Here is a 22,388-nt window from a genome sequence, read left to right as displayed (position 1 = left end):
TTATAGTAGTTAAGCCAAGATGCTCCTATTTCCTAGTCCATTATTTGTTGATCTTAATTTGGTCATTTGCATGTATATTTTGGGAAATCAGAGACTGGTTTAAATTGAGAAGCTGAAAATAATTTTATAAGTCACTTTGTTCACTCTTTGTGACATTAACGAGAAATACAAAACACATGCGTGAATGAGCCGCCTGTTAAGGATAACGCTAACAGCATCTCCATCAACTGAACCAAAGAAAGGTTAGCTTGATAAGTGCAGTGGTTAGCGCTGTCGCCTTCGAACCCCGGCTCAGATGTAGTGGGCCTTTCTGTGTGGAGTTTGCCTGTTCTCCCCGTGCATGCGTGGGTTCGCTCCGGGTACTCCGGCTTCCTCCCACCTTCCAAAGACATGCTCGTTAGGTTCGTTGGTGACTCTAAATTGCCCATAGGCGTAAGAGTGAGCGTGGTTGTCTCTCTTTATGTGTCAGCCCTGTGATGGACAGGCTATCAGTCCAGGGTGTACCCCTCCTCTTGCCCAATGACAGCTGGGAGAGGCTCCAACCCCCCTGTGACCCGGAACAGAATAAGCAGTATAGATGATGGATGGATGGATAGTTGCGTAGTGTCGGTAGCTTGGCTCTATCCAGGCTCGTAGCGGGTTACTAGCTTGTGCAGTTTGGGCAAATTCTGTAACACTATGGATAGATCTAAGAGACGTTCAAGACTTGTCTAAACAGCTATGGATTTGGTTGATTGTTTCGAGGCGGTCCTAAAATCTACCCACTCACACCAGAAAGAGGCAGTGACATCAACAAGAAAAAGAGTGCCGTGGTAGTGGTGGTAGTATTTCAATCTGGGGTGCTTGACTTGGGAACTGGAGGGTTCAGCTTAGACAAGTCAGTGTTGAGTACTTGTTGGAAGGTGCCAGTTTACCTACTGGGCACTGCTGAGGTTCCATTGAGCTAGGAACCGAACCAATACTTCCTCAGAGCAAGTTGCATCCCCCCACCTCTTTCTTTTTTAGACCTTTTAATACCAGCAAGTGTCTTCTTCTTCTTCTAGTGAGTGCATTTGGGTTGTGCTACACTTTTAATATAGCATCCTTTCTTTAGGCTCTGTTTCATACCCTGCAAGCAAACCCTCAAGGTCAGCCCTGTCAAGTTGGCCAAAGAGTATTACTGAAACCGTCTTGGAAGCAGTGCAATCAATGGATGGAGATGCAAGTGATGTAACATTGCTCTAAGATTTGTTTTCATTGTGGGACAGGGCCTTCTCAGTTTACCTCTAGCTCATGATTCTGCTGACGACGGCAGAAATTGATACCTTCGGACTGAGCAGAATTTTGTCCATTGAATACCTCAGAGGATCAGAGAGATACGATACCAAAAGATTCCCATCAAGTGTTACTCTGGCTGAACCCAGCGCCCTTTTGAGCCCAATACTCACAGAAACAAAGAGGCCCAACAGCTGAACTCAACCTGCATTTGTTTTGTATAGTTACTTCCTGTCGAGAACAACACAGATTAGACAGATTGATACGCCTTATCTTTTCTGATGAGACAACCCTGAGTCAACAACTACTGTTTTGTAATATGCTGTAATGCGACATTTATCATTTATTTGGAAACAGAAGAGCAAGAAGTCCTTGTCGGTTTTTTTCTAGACTTGAAATTCAGATAAACTCAAACCTTTTTGCCTTTATCTCTGAAGTTTTTAGTTTTGGCTCATGCAAATGTTCAATGAAGTGAACGTTGTCAACGATGAGTTGGAGCGCTTTCTCCTGCACCAAACAGGAAGTAGCAAACAGGGTAAATAGTAAAAATAGAGGGGACTCTGAAGAGGGCTGCTGTAACCATTTCCACCATGAATGTGACGCCATGGTTGGACGCTCGATCGCTGTGAGGACACTGTGTTAGCGCCTGTCTTTGTTGGTTGTTTTCAAGACTTAAAATTCAGATAAACTCAAACCATTTAGCCATTACCTGAAGTTTTTAGTCTTGGCACATGCAAACACTGAAGTTCAACTAAGTGAACGTTGGCAACGACCAATAGGAGTGCTCTCTCCAGCGACAAACAGGAAGTAGCAAACAGGGTAAGAAGTAAACTTGGAGGGGGCTTTGGAGAGGGCTGCGCTCAACGTGTCCTCCATCAATGTGACACCATAGTAAGCAATGAAAGTTCGGAACAAAGAAAGGCCTAATAGCCTGCTAGCTCATAGTGCTAACCCAGCTAGATGCTATGGCTTCAATCACCGCTTTTGTGGCCGAACACTTCTTCCGATTCTGCCTCCTTGTTTCTCTTCTTCTTAATTTCCACCAGGAGCATTATGGGAGATTACCTCAACAGGAAACTAGTTGAAGTCTTGTAAATAGTGAGTTGCCTCTTGGTTAACTCACATCTAAAATAGGACAAATGAATGTTGAAGGAAACACTGAAAAAGGTTTTGATTGCTTGAGTAACTTTGAACGAAGCAGCACTGCATCAGGGATCATTGATCAGATTAAACACTTTGTGAAATGACTTGTTGAATTAGTTTTGATGGTTTTGGTATTTAGCCATTACTTGATCCTTGGAATGAAGTACATCTTGCATCAGTAATGTCAATGTCATAATCTAAGGAACAATGTAGATTACATTAACGGTAAAGGCTGTTTGCTCCTTCAGCATTTCTAAAGGAATACCGTACAGAAGCTGGACAATCATCTCTTTCACGCCTTTGTTGGAGGAAACCCAATTATCATGGTCTCCATCTTCTGCCGCAGGGATATTGAAACATTATGTGCTCTGACATCTGACCTTCAACCTTCAGCTTGGTGCCAAAGAAGACTGGGATAAGACGCTGCTATGCTTTCTACTCCGGCATGACTTATTGGCATGCAAATTTACTTTCTAGTGCCTTCATCATTGCATCTCACTTCAAAACATGATGGATTACTTCTTCCAACGTCATTTCCGCCGTCGCCAGAAAAGACAGAAGCATCTGCCAGCCGTGCGACAGCCTGGTCCTGCTGTTCCGACCAGTAAAGCCAGGAGGCGCTCCAGTGTTGGTTTGCCCTCTGTAGCTCTAGCACAGTCCAGGCGCTCCTCCATTGGTTTACCTCGACTTGATACTGACCCTCGCAGGCGCCCCAGTGTTGGCTTACTGGTGGCCAGCGGACAGAGGCGACAGTCCATTTTAGATTCAGCTGGAGATCCTGCGAGAGGAGCAGAGAAAGCTGATGGAGCCATCAAGAGAGGAAGACGGGGATTTCCTTATAAACCTTACCATGGTCATGGCACCGTCCCTTGCATGCCTCGCGGACTGGCGGTTCGATATCGACGTCCTTCTAAAGTCAAATCCATTGAACCTCATTTGCTTGGATCTTCAATGTTACTTGCGAGTTTAGTCCAGATGGGAATAGGTGGGAAAGAGAAAGACGAGGAAGAGGAGGAGCTAGATGTCTCCATGCGTTCCTGTTCGGAGTCAGATGGAGAGGAAGGAAGTGATGAAGAAGTTGGGAATGGAACTGGAGCATCTCGAATGCACTTAACCCAGGCGGTCATTACAGAAAACATTTCTCCCCGCCCCTTGCTCCGCCCTCCTCGCTGCCTGAGACGAAACTCCTCCCACCTCCTCCCAGCAGACTCTGTGTTCCAGAGCCGTGATTCAGGGTGTGGAGTTTACGGACGATACAATCGACGACAGTCGAGTCAAAGTCACTGGACGCCAAATAAACCAATCCAGAGTTCCACGACCAGTCCGAGCCTGGGTCAGCTGGCCTCTGAAGTCACGAGCTCCGAGTCTGCAGAGACAGATGTTTCCTCTTCTGGGTCAACACTCCATAAAAGCTGCTCGTCACCACTTTGGGGTCAAGAGGAAACCATATATTATGATCCATATCTGGATACATGGGAGAACTTCCTGTCGTATGTAAACACACACTCAAACACACAAATATGCACGATAACATCACAGTGTGCTTTATGTTTTGTATTTATAGGCAACACTTTAGTCTTTGCTCTAACTGCAACTTCATAGAGCTTTTCTGCCTTATTTGATGGGAATATCCTGGAATTTCTTTAAGACTGATGTCTAAATGGATGTTCTGTTGTAAGAGTGCTGTCGACTGAACAAAAACAAACACGTTAGGTCCAATTCTCTGGCTGGTTGAGTTTTATTAACTGTACAGTGGAGACAATGGATCGTAACAAAGCTGTAGAATTCCAGAGTGAGTGCCAGGATTTTATTCAGGATTCAGGAAACAACTGGCTGAACAAAAGATCTGGGCTGGGCAAAACCTATTCTCTGAGAAGCTGAAAGAACCAGACATGTATTATGTTTCAGTCCCAGGGGGATTCTGAGTGACCTAAATCACAGTAAGATTCTTCTTAAGTCTGTAGAGAGGAAGGGGCGTTGGTCTTACAGATAAATGTCAAATATTTGTGTGACTGTGTAAGAGCAATACGGGAGTTCTTTTGGGAAACAAAGGGAAATCCACAACAAACTGGTTCTGTTCTGTTGGGTTAGCTCCTCCTTGTACCATTTGGCCCCTAAAAGTTTCATACCTGAGTGAAAGGACGACAATACCATTTCAGTGAAAACTCCTTAACCACTAGTTTTCTTGGCCGTATCAGTTGGAGAAGGAAATTGATATTTATAGTCCCATTGGAAAATTTTTGCATCCCAATTTTCTGGAAAACTCATATCCAGGTATCCAACATTTTTTTGAGTTCATGTTGTTTGTGGCGACCCGATTACCTTCCCTTTAGCCGGAGAGAAACTTGCTTTCAACTACGCGTTCCTTGCATCATCTGTACGATGTGTCGTTGCCGTAAACGGAAACAAGTCCGGGACAGTTACGTCCGTGCACGGAGGAACATGTTGGAGACACGGATCGGGGACGGTGCAGACGGTGTGTTCTAACCTCCTCGAGTGTCCCCACGTCTGTTGTTTACATCCCGCACATACAGTAGTTTCACACGGCCTGAGCTCTCTGGTGCGCCCTCTGGAGGTATCCTCCGGTAACACGCGTAGTGCACAGACAAGTATCGTTCAGGCCGCAGACGGTTGTTTACGCGATCGCACGGTTAAAAAGCAAGTTTATCTCCAGCCTTAGTGTCCAAAAGGTATCACATAATCTCATTTACATGTTATTGGTATCTTGACACGTTATCAAGATTAGGAAACACATCTTAATGCAAGGGGTAAATGCTAAATATGGTCGGACCTCAATGGGAATAAAGAGAATGCATTAAGAGTATCTGATATCCCAGTCCGGATATTACCAGAGGGAGCGGCCTCGTCTTGACGCTTCCTTTGTCCATTCAAACTCCCAGGGTGATTTTACATCATAATGACCTCGTCATCAATCTCAATGTTTAACATGACCATTTCCTCTTATAAAAAGTGTGTATTACGAGCATGTGTGTCCTCTCTGTGTGGAGACTTTCTTCATGTCTATATGAGTTTTCACAGTTCAGCAACACTCTGATCATAAGCAGGCGTGAATGTGAATTTGTATGCTTGTCTAAATGTGTGTCAGCCATGTAATAACTCTTGATCTGTCCAGGTGTGCGCTGCCTCTCGCCCACTGTGACATAACTGAGCTCACTGTGGCTCGTGTTGTCTTCTTGCTTCCTCTTCTTCTTTTGTGTGTGCGTCTGTGTAGTGTTCCACGTGCAGCTGCGTCGCTGCAAATGATGCATTACTGTAAAACAACAAATAAGCTTAGTCATTTGAATGTTTTTACCAAGAAGACAATTTGAGCATTCACAAGTTTCTGTCTCTGCTTCCAGGAAAGCGATAGCAAAGTCCGGCCTGCACCACCTGCCCTGTCAGCCCAGCACGTCGTCTCTGAGCAGGACCGACCCCGAGGCGATCATCCGCAGCACTCTGGACTGGACGGTGAGTTTGTGACTCATTTGCACTTTAAATCAACTTTCTTTCTAGGCTTTGCACGAGCCAAAAGCTGCAGAGAAACGTCAGGAAAGAATCCGGCATGAAAGCAGTGTGCTGCTTTTGGATAAACAAAGTTGACTTGCCTCGTACCAAAGACCTACACGCATAGGGGTTATTTGTGTCCTCATGTGAGCCTCCTCTCTGTTTCTGTCTCTGCAGGACTCTGCTCTGTACGGAGATCATATCTGGTTCGAGACGAATGTGTCTGGAGATTACTGTTATGTAGGAGAACACTGCATAGCCAGAGCTCAGGTCAGTATCTCACGATAATCATCCTCTTGTTCCTCTCTGCAAGTTCAACTCATAAGCAGATTTTGACGTGTCTCAATGTGAAGCATCTTTATACATTTGCATACTTACACGTCTCCATCTGCTAAAAGCTCGCTGCCATATTAGTCACCCACGTAAAAACAGGTCTTGGCCGATGATGCAGCACACGTGCGCTCTGCCCAAGAACAGCCATAAATAACAGGTGGTCCACATTTGGTAGCCAGACCTCGGGCTGCATTTGGCTCAGGACATCAGGTCAAAATAGAGCCAGCTTGTGACATATGTCCAGAGTAGCCAGCAAGCATCTTAGAGTTGACTGTATCCAATCACAGTTAAAAAACAACACATGAGGAATGCATTAGTTCCAGTTAGGGCTGCACGATGAGTGGAAGTCTGAGCTGTACCTGCCTGTAAACTGTAAACATGCAGACTGCTGCTGTCACACGTAATGTCGGCGATGATCCACGCAGGCTTTTACTTACGCCTGGTTATCAGCGCCACCTCTTCCCGGTGCTCGTGGCTCGGTAACAGAGCGAGCGTGCCGTGGAGTGTTTACTTTTAGTGGCTACACCTGCAAAGCACACACGGCGTGAGGTTGTGCGTGCCAACAGGAAGTAGGAGGCGGTGAGCTTTCGCTTCCGTCATCGCTGATTAAACTTACATTTCAGCATCGTTAGAAATAGTACACGACATCCCGTATAAGTGACAAGATGTCGCTCCACCTGAACTCTCTCGACTTTTTCATGCGGCTGAACCAAGAGTGTTGTATGTAATTGTTTATGTGGATATAAAACACACTGCATTTATTTAGTATTCAAGATTCAAGAGGTTTATTGTCATGCACGTTAAAAACACAGCGGTTACACTACACATGAAGTGTCTCCCTTCACGCAACAAAGAACTTAAGTAAAAAAAGTAAAGTGCACTATGCATCGTGCAAATACAAGTAAACATGGACAGTAATATTGTACAGTAAATTTGCATAGTAATGAACATATTGCATAGTAGTGTACATTTCACAGTCCAACAAGTGTCTGTATGCTACAGTTCAATTATGCTGTTAGAGTGAGAGTGATTGAATGGGAGGCAGAGGGGGCAGTATAGAAGAAGAAGTATAGAAGTATAATTATAATTATAGTATAATTTCCTGTATTTTTTTATATTGCCGAACAAGAAGTTATCACAAAATCACTTTTCTCCAATATCGTGCAGCCCTCGTCCCAGGGATTAAACACCTGCAGTGTGCACATATTTTATTCTCATAAACAAGCACAAAGGCTTTTTTAAATATGTGGTATTTAAAATGTAAAGTGCAGCTTATTTCCCCAGTTTAACTTTCATAAACTTTCCCATTTGGAACAACTTTATTAATGTTATACAAATTTCCTCCTACATGTTCTATGCAGGAAATAATCAAATGTTTCTAGATAAATAACTTGAGAATAAATGATTGACCAAATAAACATCATAAATGTAAAATACACATTTTAATAAAAGTGTAAAGAGAACTAAAAAGTTTGATTTATTATAAAGTTGACCACAAAGAGTGACAGTTATATCACTTTTTTAAGAGGTCACCAGTTTGAGTCGTAGTTTAATCCTTTTTTTTTCTTTAAATAAAACGCTTTTACTTTGAAATTAGTTCACAATTTATTCTATGTTATATTGACTATGATTATAACTTTACTTATTACATTTATCACTTTCCTGCGTACATACATAACACCTTTATCAACCTAATTTAGCTTAAAGATAGATTCTAATCCAGCCGTTTTATAAAGGAGGAAGGTTTTGTATCAAGGATGGGATTTTTTATCCTAATGTAGCTGCCACATGTGATGTCACGATGATGTCATTCACCATCCGGTCTTCCAAAACTCCACAAAACTTTGTCTCTGCCCCAACCAAGGTGACCACTCCCTCATAGCCGCCTTTATTATACAAAGTGTTACACCTGTACCTGAGTGCTCTGTGACGTCCGTAACAGTGACACCTGATGCTCTGTGATTCATCTCCGGTGTGAAGGCGGTCTGTCATTGTCGTCTAACACGGTCATGTCATGATATATTTTTACTCATGTCCGCTCAAATTAACGTCAAACATACAGCCGATCTGTCACATTACATTCAGACAAAGAAATCAGATGGCACACACTCTGTCATGTCCTGTTATTCTTACAGTGTGTGTCTGGTTCCAGCTGCAGCGTGACAGTTTTTGCGGTGCACTCATGACCCCTAGTGGTCAGAGAGGGCATTACTATGTCATGTTTAATTTCCTCCAAAATCACTCCAAACAAATCACACGTTTGCTGTTGGTAAAATTAAGTTGTTTCACTTTATTTTCTGCCTGTGGTTGTCTTTGTTGATCTTATTCTCCTCCTGTTTCTGTCTTTCTCCAGCAAAAGTCCGTCAGTCGAAAGAAGTGTGCTGCCTGTAAGATAGTCGCCCACACCATCTGCATAGAACAACTGGAGAAGGTAATTTCTCATGTATTCAAAATAATTTTTACCAAGTCGACTGATCCAGTGAATCTTTTTTTTTTTCATATTTTGGTTCTAAATGATTCAATAGGTACAAAAGTTTTCAGATGGTTTCAGTAGATTGCTCTAAAAGTTCTTTTTGTTTCCACTGACAGACTCAGGTTGTTATTCTAAGTGTGTGACAACATTACAGAAAGGATCCCTACAGAGATAGACCTTTTTGTTACAGAGAAAGATTTTTTAAAACCACAAACAGACGTTACATCGCTCCCTGCAAACACACCAGACTCCATTGACAAAAACAGTGATTTAACTTCCCAGACCACAGGAGGTGCTGATCCACTGCTGCCTTGATTAGTTAGTTTGTTCGTGTGTTAGTGTGTTGTGCTGGATCTGCAACAAGCCTTTACAACACAAAACTAGCACAACATTACAAACAAACTCTCCAACTGAGGCATTGGTAGACCAGCAGCTCCTGTGTTCTGTGAGGTTAAAATGACTCTTTTTGTCAATGGAGTCTGGTGTGTTTGCAGAGAGTGATGTAGCATCTGTTTCTGGTTAAAAAATCATCTCTCTCTTTAACACACAGGTCTCTGATCTCTGTAGGGATCCTTTCTGTAATGTTGTGTGACACCAGAAACAGCCTTTACATCACTCGCTTTAAATCCACCAGACTCCATTAATTAAAAACAGTAATTTTACCTCACTGGTGTTGCTGGTCTACCGCTGCCTGTTAGTTTGTTTTTGTTATTGTGTGACTTTTGTGGTGTTTAAAATCTTTAATTTCAGATCCAACAAAATATTTGATTAGCACACAAAACGCATATAAACAAAACAATCCAGGCAATAAGAGACCACAAACACCTGTGTTCTGGGAGGTTAAATCACTGTTTTTTCAATGGAGTCTGGTGTGTTTGCAGAGAGCGATGTAATGTCTGTTTGTGGTTAAAAAAAACCATCTTCCTCTGTAACAAAAAGGTCTATCTCTGAAGGGATCCTTTCTGTAATGTTGTCACACACTTAGAATAACAACCTGAGCCTGTCAGTGGAAACAACAAGAACTTTTATACGCATCCATCAAGGATTATGTTGCAGCTATTCCAGCCTGTTCAGCCTACTGGAGCTGTTTCAAAACTTTTTGTACCTATTAATCATTTGGAACCCAAAAATATGCATAAAACGAGGGCCCAGGATTCAAAAAAATGTAACTCCCCTTTAAATGTCCTTTTTGCAGACTCGTAAAGCTGCAGGTATAAAATGTTGCATCACAGACAGATATGAAAGAAGGATGTTTGGACCGTCTTTCAGGAGGGAAAAGAAGGTGATGGAGGGATGAGTAAAGACAGATTAAACTTTCCATCCTGAAGGATGAGTTTAAGATCAGAGAGAGGTGAAAGGGAGGATTACTTTAAACCCTCGGTCCTGATGGAGATCTAAAAATGGGTCCAAAGCTGGTTATTTATTCCACTTATGTCATTTTTTTTTTTTACGTGTGAAGCAGAGGACAGCACATTTGAAAGACGAGGCACCTTATTTTTATTTAACCGTCGCTCCTGTCTAACCCTCAGTTCCCCAGCTCTAGAGCCATTCTGCTGGACGCCACGCTGCCCCTCAGTGAGCCCGACTTTAGAGTGAGACACACAGAGCTCCTTCTTCCTCTCCTTTCTACCTTTCTTCACCTCACTTTAATCCAATCACAAAGAAACTCATACAACATCAGTGTTTCCCTCCCTATAAAGGATTTATTTGGAGCGGCAGAATAACAAAGGGTCTTTGTAGGTGGGGGTAAATGTATGCTCAAATAAAACCTTTATATGAGGGAAACACAAGACTTTTATTATCTGTTTATTCTAATCCAATTTAATCTGAATCTATTGGAGTCCAAACTTCGACTTTTGTTCTCGCCGAATCACAAACAGGTGATTTTCTTTTTGTTAAATCTTAGGACGTCCTCTCTCGTCATTTATTTTCATGTTGATTCACCTGGTTTGATAGGAGGGGATGCCAAAGAATTTCACTCCACTTTGATCTGAACACCTTAAGCTAGCCCAACTATAAGCTTTAGGAACGTTTTAAGCCTCCTCTTGAAAGTAGAGAGGGAGTCTGCCTCCCGGACCTGAGCTGGTAGATGATTCCAGAGGAGAGGGGCTTGATATTCCTGGCTGAACCAGGATTTAAAGAAGCAAACACAACAATTGATCAGTGTATTTCTGCTAAACCAGTTTGGTTAACGTCACGTCATTCAGCCTGTCGGCTGCAGCGTCTGGTGGTTTCTCTCCTCGGCCCTCGTTCTTCTTCTCTCTGACACACTGTTTGGGAGCTCTCTGTCCAGCTGATATGTGACAATGATGTTTTCATAAATGCATGAACAGTCGGGTGAATTTCTTTCAGGCTTTTTCAACCTGTACAAGTGAACATTATTTTCCCACATCACCTGGACTATAACCTCTCACAGGACCCAGCGCAGGCTAAGTGATCACCATCACTCACTCTTCCCTGTCCCTCTTCCTCTCCTCTCTTGCAGATTAATTTCAGGTGTAAACCGTCTTTCAGAGAATCGGGCTCCAGGAACATTCGAGAGGTGAGTTCAGGAAGAAGGACGATTTCTATCTCAGGAACAAACATGGAAATAATGTTTTTATGTTATTTATCTGGAAAAAAGTGTTGCTAAATATTGTAAAATGTGTGTCTTGTGTGTGTGTTCAGCCCATCGTGGTGCGTCATCACTGGGTGCATCGGAGACGGCAGGAAGGAAAATGTAAACAATGTGGAAAGGTGGGCGAGAATTCCAGCATATTTTACACTGTGTGCAGTAAAAACATGAAGAAAAGCTTGTTTTCCTACATTTCTTGAGTCCACATTAAACTAAATATGAACTAAATTAGTAGTTAATTCAATTTTTCCAGCTTAAATAAAGGTCTCTTCCTGTGTTTCCCTGCAGGGCTTCCAGCAGAAGTTTACCTTCCACAGTAAAGAGATCGTGGCCATCAGCTGCTCCTGGTGCAAACAGGCTGTGAGTTATTCACTATATACATTCTTCCTGCTGAATAATCAAATGTATTATAACATATCTTTTCCCTCTTTAGTACCACAACAAGGTGTCCTGCTTCATGCTGCAGCAGATCGAGGAGGCCTGTCCAATAGGAGCTCACGCTGCCCTCATAGTCCCGCCCACGTGGATTATACGGGTCAAACGACATCAGGTAACACGGCTGTCAGTCACTCTTAACTGGACTTAACCAAGAATCACAAGCTGCACAGTATCAGACTCTCTCTGCTGTCACACCTAAAGTCTGTATCACTCCGCAACAACAAACATAAACGTGCGTTTTGCTGGTGTGTGCCACGCAGCCGTTGTGCGGTGCGTCTCTCTGCAGCACAGAGGCAAGGAGAGAGAGAGGAGAGATGCCAAAAAGTGCACTTTATTGCTGCAAAATGTTCAAATACAACTAAAGTTATGATTCTTGGCGTGCACCACCTTTTTACCTCTAGGTGTTGGAGCTTAGTGCTACCGTTAACTGTCAAGAAGCCCCTCACACTCCCACTCGTCTGAGCCCTCTTTTTATTTCGGCCTCTCTTTGCAGCTTTCTTCTCCTCCAAGCTCGTCCTTCTTTTTGCTTCTTCAGCAGTGCGTGCCGTTGTCGGTAAAGGAGGTGCAGGAAGTTTACCGCACGTTGCCATAGCTCCTGACTGATACAATCTTTGTGTGCGCGTGTGCTGCTGACACAAGTCACGTAGATGCTAGTTTGTCAGAGTCAGAGTACAGAGTTTGGAAAGCTAACCCTGATTGGTTGTTTGATTCAGACCAGACAAATGTTCTAAAAAACTACATACAAAGGGGCGTGCGCTCACAGTCACAGATCAGACACCAATATCATTTCAGTTTTTTAGCCAGACTTTTAGAGTAAAGTCCGAAAGTCCAGACCGAAGCTGTCACGTGTTATTAAAAACTGCCTCTTTACTGCAGGATCTGGGGTCCTCAGATCTGTAGTTTATTTACCTCTAAACAAGCTTTCACATCCTTATGAGCACAATGCCAACTTCTCCTCCATTAGAAATCTAATCGAGCCCTCTTTTTCTCTCCGAGGCTTCAGGACGTTTTTTCTAAAAGGGTAAAAGATGAGGGAGGAGCTGAGGGGTAACTCTAAGAGGAAAAACAGCACCGTTATAACTTCAGCTCCCTGCAGGCCTTACTAGACCTTCTTCTTTCTTTATCCCCTTTTTATTATTTCCTCCATGCAAAACAAGAATACCATTTTGCATCCTTGTCCTTGACTTATTTGAAGGGAAATGAAGGTGCAGATCCTCGCTGTATTAAAGTAGCAATTAAAACACCTCCTCAGGATGATTGTCTCTAGACATGAGAACAAAGTGCATCAAATCTGTATATCTCTTCCTCTTCTGTGTCTCCCTCAGTCGTCTATGAAGTCGAGTAAGAAGAAGAAGAGGACGTCGTTCAAGAGGAAAAGCAGCAAGAAAGGAGTCGAGGTCAGTGCTGCGCGGTGTCCTGTGACCTGCAGGAAGCAGAGCATGAAGAAATCACAACATGTTTTATATTCTGCAGGGCTTTCCTGACACTTATCTTGTCCTTATTTTAAAGACATTTTAGGGACATAAAATGAAGTAAATGAGAGCTACTAAAGAGAAGTTCTTCTTCTTCTTCTTCTTCTCTGGCAGGAGGGACGACTGTGGAAGCCGTTTATAATCCGACCCATCCCTTCTCCTCTGATGAAACCGCTGCTGGTGTTTGTCAACCCAAAGAGCGGAGGGAACCAGGTATCATGAACAAACCAGCTCATGTGCGGCTAAAAAAAGTGGTTAAAATAAAGTGTCTCTAGACTTAAACGTCCTTTTTGTTGCAGGGCAATAAGATCCTGCAGTCCTTCATGTGGTACCTGAACCCCAGACAGGTGTTTGACCTGAGCCAAGGAGGACCAACTGAGGGGTACGTCTCTTTTTCTTCCTTTCATACAAACTTCTTCTTGTTATGTCAGGTATATTTGATTTAAATCACCATTAACACATTTAATCTTGTAGCTTGGAGCTGTATCGTAAAGTCCACAACCTGCGGATCCTGGCGTGTGGAGGAGACGGCACAGTGAGTCCTTACACACTTACATCATTAGTTTATACAAAAATAAGTTTATTTGTAGAGTATATATAAAAGTACAACATGGATTGAAGTGTGAAAGTCTTATTTTTAACCAGAAACAGCCGTTTCATCGCTCTCTTCAAAGCCACCAAACTCCATTGACAAAAACAGTGATTTTACTTTGCAGGACTCAGGAGTTGCTCGTTTATTGCTGCCCTGATTGGTTAGTTAAATTTTGTTATTGTGCAACTTTTGTGCATCTAACTGTTATTTTAAATCCAACGCAATTTTTGTGTGACACTCAATAACACAAAAAATCTAACCAAAAGAGGCAGAGGAAGATTAGCAACACTTGTGTTCTGCAAAGGTTAAATCGCTGATTTTGTGAATGGAGTCTGGTGTCTTTGAAGAGAGTGATGTAACAGCCCTTTCCTCTTTAACAAAAAGGTCTATCTCTTCCTATTATTGCCTAGATTAAGGAGCGAATCATTTCCAATCTTCAGTATAATGATATCCTGATACGATATCATGAAAATAAAACAGGAAATGCCAAATAATTTAACCCTGAGATGCTCTGTTGATTAGTTTTTTCTCATGGACACTTCCTGATTAAGAGGTATGCATGGACGGACACGTCCCTCTGTCTCTCTAACTGCGCATCTGTGTCGATCCAGGTGGGCTGGATCCTGTCCTGTCTCGATGAACTCGGATTAAACCCACAACCTCCTGTTGCCGTGTTACCGCTGGGGACAGGAAATGACCTCGCCAGGACCCTTAATTGGGGAGGGGTGGGTACAAACACGGACAAACGCACACTCTCTTTCATTGCATTAGTCCCCTCCTTTATATTCATGTATTTAATGTAACTCTGCAGGGCTACACAGACGAACCTCTGTCTAAGATCCTGTCTCATGTGGAGGATGGAGCTGTCGTGCAGCTCGACAGGTGGAATCTACAGGTTGAACCAAACCAGATCGCAGGGGCTGAACCGGACGAGCAGCAAACTGATAAGGTGAGTGCACACAGGCAGCCTCTGAGATTCTAACGGTATATTGCCTCGAGTGGCCGTTCGAGGAACTGCAGCTTTTAGAACTGGCATCTTTTTTTGAGGTTTCCAAATAATTCGACTCATATTTTAGCCCAGATATAACTTTTGTTTTCTATAATTTGCGTGTGTTTGTGTGTTTTCTGTCTCAGCTTCCTCTGGATGTTTTCAACAACTACTTCAGTCTGGGGTTTGACGCTCATGTCACTCTGGAATTCCACGAGTCAAGAGGTACACTCATAATCAAACGTGACATATAAATTGATGTGTAAAGATGCTGTTGCTACATATATGTTAAATGCTTTGTTTTTGTTTTGTCAGAGGCAAACCCCGAGAAGTTCAACAGCCGCTTCAGGAATAAGATGTTCTACGCTGGGGTGAGTAAACCTTTACATTTGTCTGTGTTTGCTCTGTTACAGCCCCTATGTTAGATATAACATGAACAAGTAATTCTACGCCTGCCCACTGGAAGGAAACGTGATAATGTGCCAAAGGATCTGCTTTTTCTGCCTCTTAATGATTTAATAGTTGATAATTCCTTGTTGAGATTAGGGACACATTTCAAAGTATTTGAAAGAACTTTTAGCACGCTTAAAAACTTTATCAGAGATCATTGTGACTGTAAATACGGCTTGTACAAGAAATGCATGTGCTAGAAATGAAGCTTAAAAGATGCAAAAAACTGCAGGTTTTCATTCGACGTCGGTGCCAAAGCAATTAAGAAAAACTGTGAAACCTCCAAATTCAAAATTGCAATCAACATCACCACAGGAAACGGGCAATAAGAGGAACTTCCAGAGCTGGTTTCAGCTATTTTTGAGGACTGATGTCACACGAGTTTGTCAAGTGAATGATACGATACGGTACACTTTATTGTCCCCTTGGGGAAATTTGTCTTGGACTCCGATGCTGCGCACACCTCGCTCCCATTACAGTTGGATCAATAAATTAAAAACCATAGAAACACAATCCACATGTAAACAAGAGTACAAGCCCGTGAAAAGACCACAAACATGTATTGCATGTAACCCATCTGGCACAGATCCACATAAAAGAAAGTCTGAAATATAAGAATATAGGAATAAAAATGACGATCGACGTGGGCGCAATCGATTTTTTGTCTTCAGCAGTGTGTCGCTCCAGCTCCGTGTTTGTTTAAATGTCGCCTGGTTTGATGCAATGTCTAATTTATGCAGGAGTTTACATGCAGCTATCATTTTCAGGGTTGTACCAGCTGGAATAGTTCCAACATGAACAGAAGTAAAGTAAAATCTTACACCTCACCTTTAGTTGGTGTCCAGAACAGTTCTCGTAAAATGACTTTTGGGTGATGCATTATTTTTGAAAGGCAGGATGACTCGGAGGATGAGAAGAAGAAAATATTAACAGAATATTGTATTATACATTTTAAACTTGGATACAGCTGTGGCAGCGCGCACAACTCCAAAAATAAGTTACAAAGTATCGTTTCAGGTGCAGGGAAAAAACGAAATCCAGAAAAAACAGAAAGCTCCGGCACTCACAGGATCAAGTAGAACTGACTATAATGTGGGTCACAGATGAAAACGTTTCGGCTCTTATGGTATGCTGAAGACGGCATAAGAGCTGAAACACATTTTAAACTTGACATCAGACACTAGTTTCCATCTTATCTCACTGCTTTGTCCAAGTTTTTGTTTAAAGATTAAATTGAGTCTTTTGCTTCCACAACGCCGCAACGCTATGTAAAAAACACACGCGAGCGGATTTACGCCGGCGTTGCTTGGTCCAATGTAAAATAAGAAAGGCTACAATGACGGTGGAGCTTCGGTACGGCGCTGTGGCGGAATTGCAGTGTATAAAGGGCTTATGTCTCTCTTCCCCCTTCTCCCTTTCTCTCTCTCTTACTCAGTTTCAATTCAGTAGAGCCGTATTGGCATGGGAGACATACTTTGTAATTACATTGCTTAAGCAAGTGTGAAATAAATAGACATAATTAAGAACAATAACAAGATTAAGAAGATTAAGAAGGTGTAAACAGAGCAGAGTACGATTGCAGCACTATAATCACTTGCATATAAAAAATGTTTAACTAAATATACAAACTGAAAATTTGCTGTTAAAATATATACAGATAAGAAAAGGACGTGGAGTCTGTAATAAAGTTTTACGTCTCTGCAGAACAATTAAACATCCTCAAAGGTTTAGCATCACTCAGTGTGCACTTTGTAGCCTAACTTAAATGAGATATATCTGGAGCAGCTCGCCCAGATCCTTTAATGTGGTAAACATGACAGCAGGTGGCTCAGTCGTGCTGCTGTGAAGAAGAGAGAGAAACAACTCAACACCTCTGAGCAGGAGGAGAAGTTTGTTTGTGTCTGACAGAAGCAGCAGGAGATAACTTCATCCTGCTGAGAGCTTCATGATGGACTCCTCTGAGAGATCCTGCTCACCTGTGTGTGTGTGTGTGTGTGTGTGTGTGTGTGTGTGTGTGTGTGCGTGTGCGTGCAGACGGCGTTCTCTGATTTCCTGATGGGGAGCTCCAAAGACCTGTCGAAGCACATCAAAGTGGTGGTGAGTAGCTGTCAATCAAACAGTCGGTCGTTTGTGGGAAAGCTCTGAGTCACTCCATCGCCTCCTCTCTCTCTCTGCAGTGTGACGGGACAGATTTGACATCCAAGGTTCAGGACTTGAAGCTGCAGTGTTTGGTCTTCCTCAACATCCCCAGGTGATTATTCTGTTCCTGATGCTACCTGCTATCATAACTGCTTCATACTAAAACGCCTTTGTAGTTGTTTCTTAGGTCTTCTAAGTAAGTTCCCTTTTTTTACACAACACCAGAAGTGTGAAATGAACTTAACGGACATTTTACTTGTTACTTTGAGGAGTGAACACTAACAGACCCGTGTGCTCAGAGCCGTGACACCAGGCAGAGTCAGCGAGAAATACCGCTAGCTGTGCGGCTAACTTAGACTCGTAGCTAATGGAAGTGCTCTTAGCCTTTACACCGAGCGCCCTTACAGGCCTGGGGCACTTCGGTTGCGTTGACTGGATCTCCTAGAATTAGTTGCGCCCTGATTGGACAGGTTAGCTTCCTCTGATTGGATGGTCAGTCGAGAACGTCGAAGCGAGCTGATTGGCTCGTTAGCCGAGGGGTAAAGAAACGGTGCTTATAACTCGTAGCTTGTAACTTCAGGTTCACACATGCAGATAGGACGTTTGTGTGTCTGTAACTCAGACTTGGTGAAAGTTGAACATATTGTGGCACACATTTTAAGTACACATAAAGCTTTGTAGGAACTTAAGAAACTAACCTGTGCTTCAAAAGTAGGAACCAGGGTCTAAATTTTAAGTAGGTCCTCCAACACGTGTGCATGAACTAATCACTCATAGTGTCCCAGAAGAATCTTCTTTTGGATATGTGTTGAAAAACAGTCTGGGCAGTCTTTGCATTCGTTCAAACATCATGTCAAAGGGGCGCAGGATTAGCTCAGCGATTAAAGTGTGTGCCTCGTGCACAGAGGCTCAGCTCTCCACGCAGCGGCCCCAGGTTCCAGTCTGACACTCGGCCCTTTGCTGCGTGTTATCCCCACTCTCTTCCCATGTCACCTATCGAATAAAGGCAAAAGCAAAAAAGATAATTTTATAATCACGTTATAATAAATGATATAAAAGATATCATAAAGACCTTTATCACTTCAATGGGTGTGGTTTTGCAGTACATAGCACACTTGGAGAGCTAAGTCACTGACACGGTGAAGCTGTTTTTCCTTCACCCAGGAGACATCTCTTCCTGAGACACTAAAACACAGTTTTTATATATTATTTAAAGGTATAATAAGTAGGATCGTCACCAGAAGCTCACTCTCACTCTCTCAAGATCACACCCACCCCGCCGAGCTAACACCGACAGCATCACAGTTACCTTTGTGCTAGCATGCTAACCGCCAGTTAGCTCGTCCTACCCGGGTTGAGGCACCTACCTGTCCGTCAGAAAGAAGGCCGACTCCGCATCGCTCTCTCGCCATGTTCGCCGGTCTGAATGGGGCCCAGTCGCTAATTGGAACCACTCCCACACTCACCTGTACGCTGTGATTGGCTCAGGGAACCACAACAGCGCCCCTCCTGTAAACGTCCCGTGCAATGCAAAACAAGTAAAAACCAGACTGATTATACCTTTAAGGGCCTAACAATAACATTTTCCCTAAACCTTACTGAGCTGTGACTGTTTAACAAAACAAAACATCACCTCTGTGGGGAGTTACAGTCAGGCGTGAAGGCGCAAAGATTAGGAACTTGTTCTGCTAAGTTTTTGCTAGCGGTTTTGCTAGCTGTGACCAGACGACCTGAGGTAAGCTGAGGAGAATGACGTCCTCCTTTGGTCCTAGACTTCTGGACTCACAGGAAGACGTCCAGTAGTGAAGAAGAATGCTTCTAATAAGCCGGCAGTTAGTTGTAATTTATATTTTCAATAAAGGAAACATTACAACCTTTAACATGGAGATCGTGCACCTTCACAGACTGAAACTGCCTCTGCTGCACTTTCCCGGAGCCAATAATACGAGTGAAATTACTTTGAATGTTTTCTCTGCTGCTGGGAGCCTGATATTACACCAGCTGTTTATGACACACAAGAAATAAGGCGCCAATTTTGTAAGATTGTTTTTTAATCTGGTTTATGTCATTGGTAAATTACTGTAACGTACTGTTGGAGTCTAATGTGCAATAAAGTCAGTCCCAGCGCTGAGGGAGCCCCGTCATCACTGCCGCGCTCTTAAATCCCTGCTGTCACTGAGGAGGAGGTAATTGCAGAGCGAGCGCAGGTCTTAAAACGGAGAGAGAACGTCCTGAAATCAGTCACAAGGAGATTTAATCAAATCAGATGAAGATGATGACAAGTGTTTCTGCTGCTACTCACAATACCTGCAAGTGTTGTGTTTGTTTCAGGTCATGAAGGAAAGCGTTTTATGATTCTTGGAAAGCCTCGAATTGTAGAAACTTTCACATCAGAAGAGCAGTTTCTTTATATGTGTGTCTGAACCTCTGATGTGTGTTTGTTTTTAGGTACTGTGCAGGCACCACGCCTTGGGGCAACCCTGGTGAACATCACGACTTTGAGCCTCAGCGTCATGACGACGGATACATCGAGGTCATCGGATTCACAATGACTTCACTGGTACGGAGCTCACTGTGACTTATTTCCACATATTTTGAGGTCTTAATGTCTAACGGGTACAAAAAGTTTTGGAATTGCTCCAGTAGATTGTTTCACCCTGCAGCAGTGAACCAGGCTGTAACAGCTGCCAACCAATCAAAGTGCGTCCTCTAAAAGTTCTTGTTGTTTCCACTGACAGGCTCAGATTGTTATTCTAAGTGTCTGACAACATTACAGAAAGGATCCCTACAGAGATAGACCTTTTGTTACAGAGGAAGATGATTTTTTTAACCACAAACAGACGTTACGTCGCTCTCTGCAAACACACCAGACTCCATTGATAAAAACAGGAATTTAACCTCACAGAACACAGGAGTTACTTATCTTCCTCTGCCTCTATTTGTTTGATGTTTTTGTGTTACTAAGTGTAATACAAATATTGTGTTGGATTTAAAATAACCCTTTAATGTACCAAAGTCACACAATATCAAAACCTAACTAACAGATCAGGGCAGTAATGGATGAGCAACTCCCGTGTTCTGCAAAGTAAAATTACTGCTTTTGTAAATGGAGTCTGGTGTCTTTGAAGAGAGAGATGTAATGTCTGTTTGTAGTTTAAAATAAGCCTCTCACTTTTTTTTCTCACAGAGGAAAATTATTTTTTTAACCACAAACAGACTCTCTTCAATGCCACCAGACTCTTTCTACCCTCTAGTACGTGAGGGTTGCTGGCCTACTGCTGCCCCAATCTGTTACTTTGTTTGTGTTATTGCACGACTTTTGTGGTGTTTTGAATTCTTTATTCACATCCAATACTATTTGCGTAACAAATGATAACACAAAAAACTAACAAGTTCAAGGAAACAGTGGACCAGCAACGCCTGCATTCTGCAAAGTAAAATTAGTGTTTTTGTAAATGGAGTCTGGTGGTTTTGGAGAGAGCGATGTAACAGCTGTTTCTAGTTTAAAATAAGAACTTTTGTTAAAGAGGAAGATGATTTTTTTTAACCAGAAACAGACGTTGCATCATTCTCTTCAAAGCCACCAAACTCCATTGACAAAAACACTAATTTTACTTGGCATGCTGGTCTACAACTGCCTCAATCTGTTAGTTTGTTTGTGGTATTGTGTGATTTTTGTGGTGTTTTAGATTATTAATTCAGATCCAATACTATATTTGTGTAACACACAATAACACAAAATACTAACTGTTCAAAGAAGCAGTAAACCAGCTACTCTTGTGTTCTGTGAGGTAAAATCATCGTTTTTATCAATGGAGTCTGGTGTGTTTGCAGAGAGCGATGTAACGTCTGTTTGTGGTTAGAAAAAAGCATCTTCCTCTGTAACAAAAAGGTCTATCTCTGTAGGGATCCTTTCTGTAATGTTGTCACACACTTAGAATAACAATCTGAGCCTGTCAGTGGAAACAACAAGAACTTTTAGTGGACGCACTTTGATCCATCAAGGATTATGTTGCAGCCGTTACAGCCTGTTTCACTGCTGCAGGCTGAAGCAAACCACTGGAGCAATTCTGAAACTCCGACACTGATTTGACTCTCCTCTCATGTAAATATTTCTTTCTATTGTTGTAGAAAATAAGCAGTAACACATGATATTTCCAGCTTCCCTTTTCCAGTCACAACTTGTTAATCACATATTTTAACGTGCAGCAGGCAGAGCATTTTTTTAATCCAGATGGTCCAGAGAGTGTTTGAGAATGTAAAAAAATATTCATATTTCATAAAAAACACAGATGCTGATTCCATAAACGACATAATGATTCATGCAGACTGTACAGCTTTAATTGGATCAAGTGATTTAAAACAACCATCATGAGATTAAAAAAAAAATCATCCATCTGTTTGGGGATTCAGCGTCGCAGGGGGAAAGTAAGTGTTTATAAAGTCATAGCTGCACTAATTGATAAGTGAAACTGTATGTGTGTGTGTGTGTGTGTGTGTGTGTGTGTGTGTGTGTGTGTGTGTGTGTGTGTGTGTGTGTGTGTGTGTGTGTGTGTGTGTGTGTGTGTGTGTGTGTGTGTAGGCTACTCTGCAGGTTGGAGGTCACGGCGAGAGGTTGAACCAGTGCAGAGAGGTCACACTCACTACTACAAAGCCTCTCCCTGTGCAGGTACAACTGAAGATACACCTGTTACTGTGCTGCTTCTCTGAACTTGAATGTGTTCCGGCTGCTTTATATTTAAACAGTCACAAGGATTTTCATGCTGAGCAGCTGCTTTTTTCTTTACCTGATGTTGTCTAAATAAAGCAGGGTGTTCACTTTAGCTGCAAAGATTAGTTCGCAAATCGTTTCGACTGAAAAAATAAGCTGCAACTTATTTTTATGGTGCATAAATCTTTTAAGACATTTTTCACACAGCCTCTTAAATATGGAGATTTCCTGCCTTTCTCTGTTTTAGCTCATATAAGAGGTTATATATTTGTGTCTT

General features: G+C 42.5%; 1 protein-coding gene across 1 annotated transcript in view; it reads left to right on the top strand.

Moving 5' to 3' along the window:
• The first annotated feature begins 2,904 nt into the window (after positions 1–2,904).
• The window catches only part of dgkza (diacylglycerol kinase, zeta a), a 76,830-nt gene continuing 57,346 nt past the window's right edge, over positions 2,905–22,388 (top strand). Inside the window, exons 1-21 of the mRNA XM_069675646.1 lie at positions 2,905–3,887; positions 5,757–5,865; positions 6,079–6,171; positions 8,588–8,665; positions 10,237–10,299; positions 11,193–11,249; positions 11,375–11,443; positions 11,610–11,681; positions 11,755–11,871; positions 13,085–13,156; positions 13,346–13,444; positions 13,531–13,613; positions 13,706–13,766; positions 14,435–14,548; positions 14,635–14,772; positions 14,958–15,036; positions 15,127–15,182; positions 17,296–17,358; positions 17,439–17,512; positions 19,849–19,960; positions 21,983–22,069. Of these exons, the coding sequence (XP_069531747.1) occupies positions 2,905–3,887; positions 5,757–5,865; positions 6,079–6,171; positions 8,588–8,665; positions 10,237–10,299; positions 11,193–11,249; positions 11,375–11,443; positions 11,610–11,681; positions 11,755–11,871; positions 13,085–13,156; positions 13,346–13,444; positions 13,531–13,613; positions 13,706–13,766; positions 14,435–14,548; positions 14,635–14,772; positions 14,958–15,036; positions 15,127–15,182; positions 17,296–17,358; positions 17,439–17,512; positions 19,849–19,960; positions 21,983–22,069 (2,679 nt within the window). The remainder of the gene's footprint in view (positions 3,888–5,756; positions 5,866–6,078; positions 6,172–8,587; positions 8,666–10,236; positions 10,300–11,192; positions 11,250–11,374; positions 11,444–11,609; positions 11,682–11,754; positions 11,872–13,084; positions 13,157–13,345; positions 13,445–13,530; positions 13,614–13,705; positions 13,767–14,434; positions 14,549–14,634; positions 14,773–14,957; positions 15,037–15,126; positions 15,183–17,295; positions 17,359–17,438; positions 17,513–19,848; positions 19,961–21,982; positions 22,070–22,388) is intronic.

This window comes from Semicossyphus pulcher, unplaced genomic scaffold (genome assembly GCF_022749685.1).
Source record: "Semicossyphus pulcher isolate SPU_LCO1_2020_fin unplaced genomic scaffold, fSemPul1.0.p SCAF_24, whole genome shotgun sequence".
Classification (NCBI taxonomy): Eukaryota; Metazoa; Chordata; class Actinopteri; order Labriformes; family Labridae; genus Semicossyphus; species Semicossyphus pulcher.
Note: the sequence above shows the minus strand (reverse complement) of the source record. Positions and strands in the feature narration are given on the sequence as shown.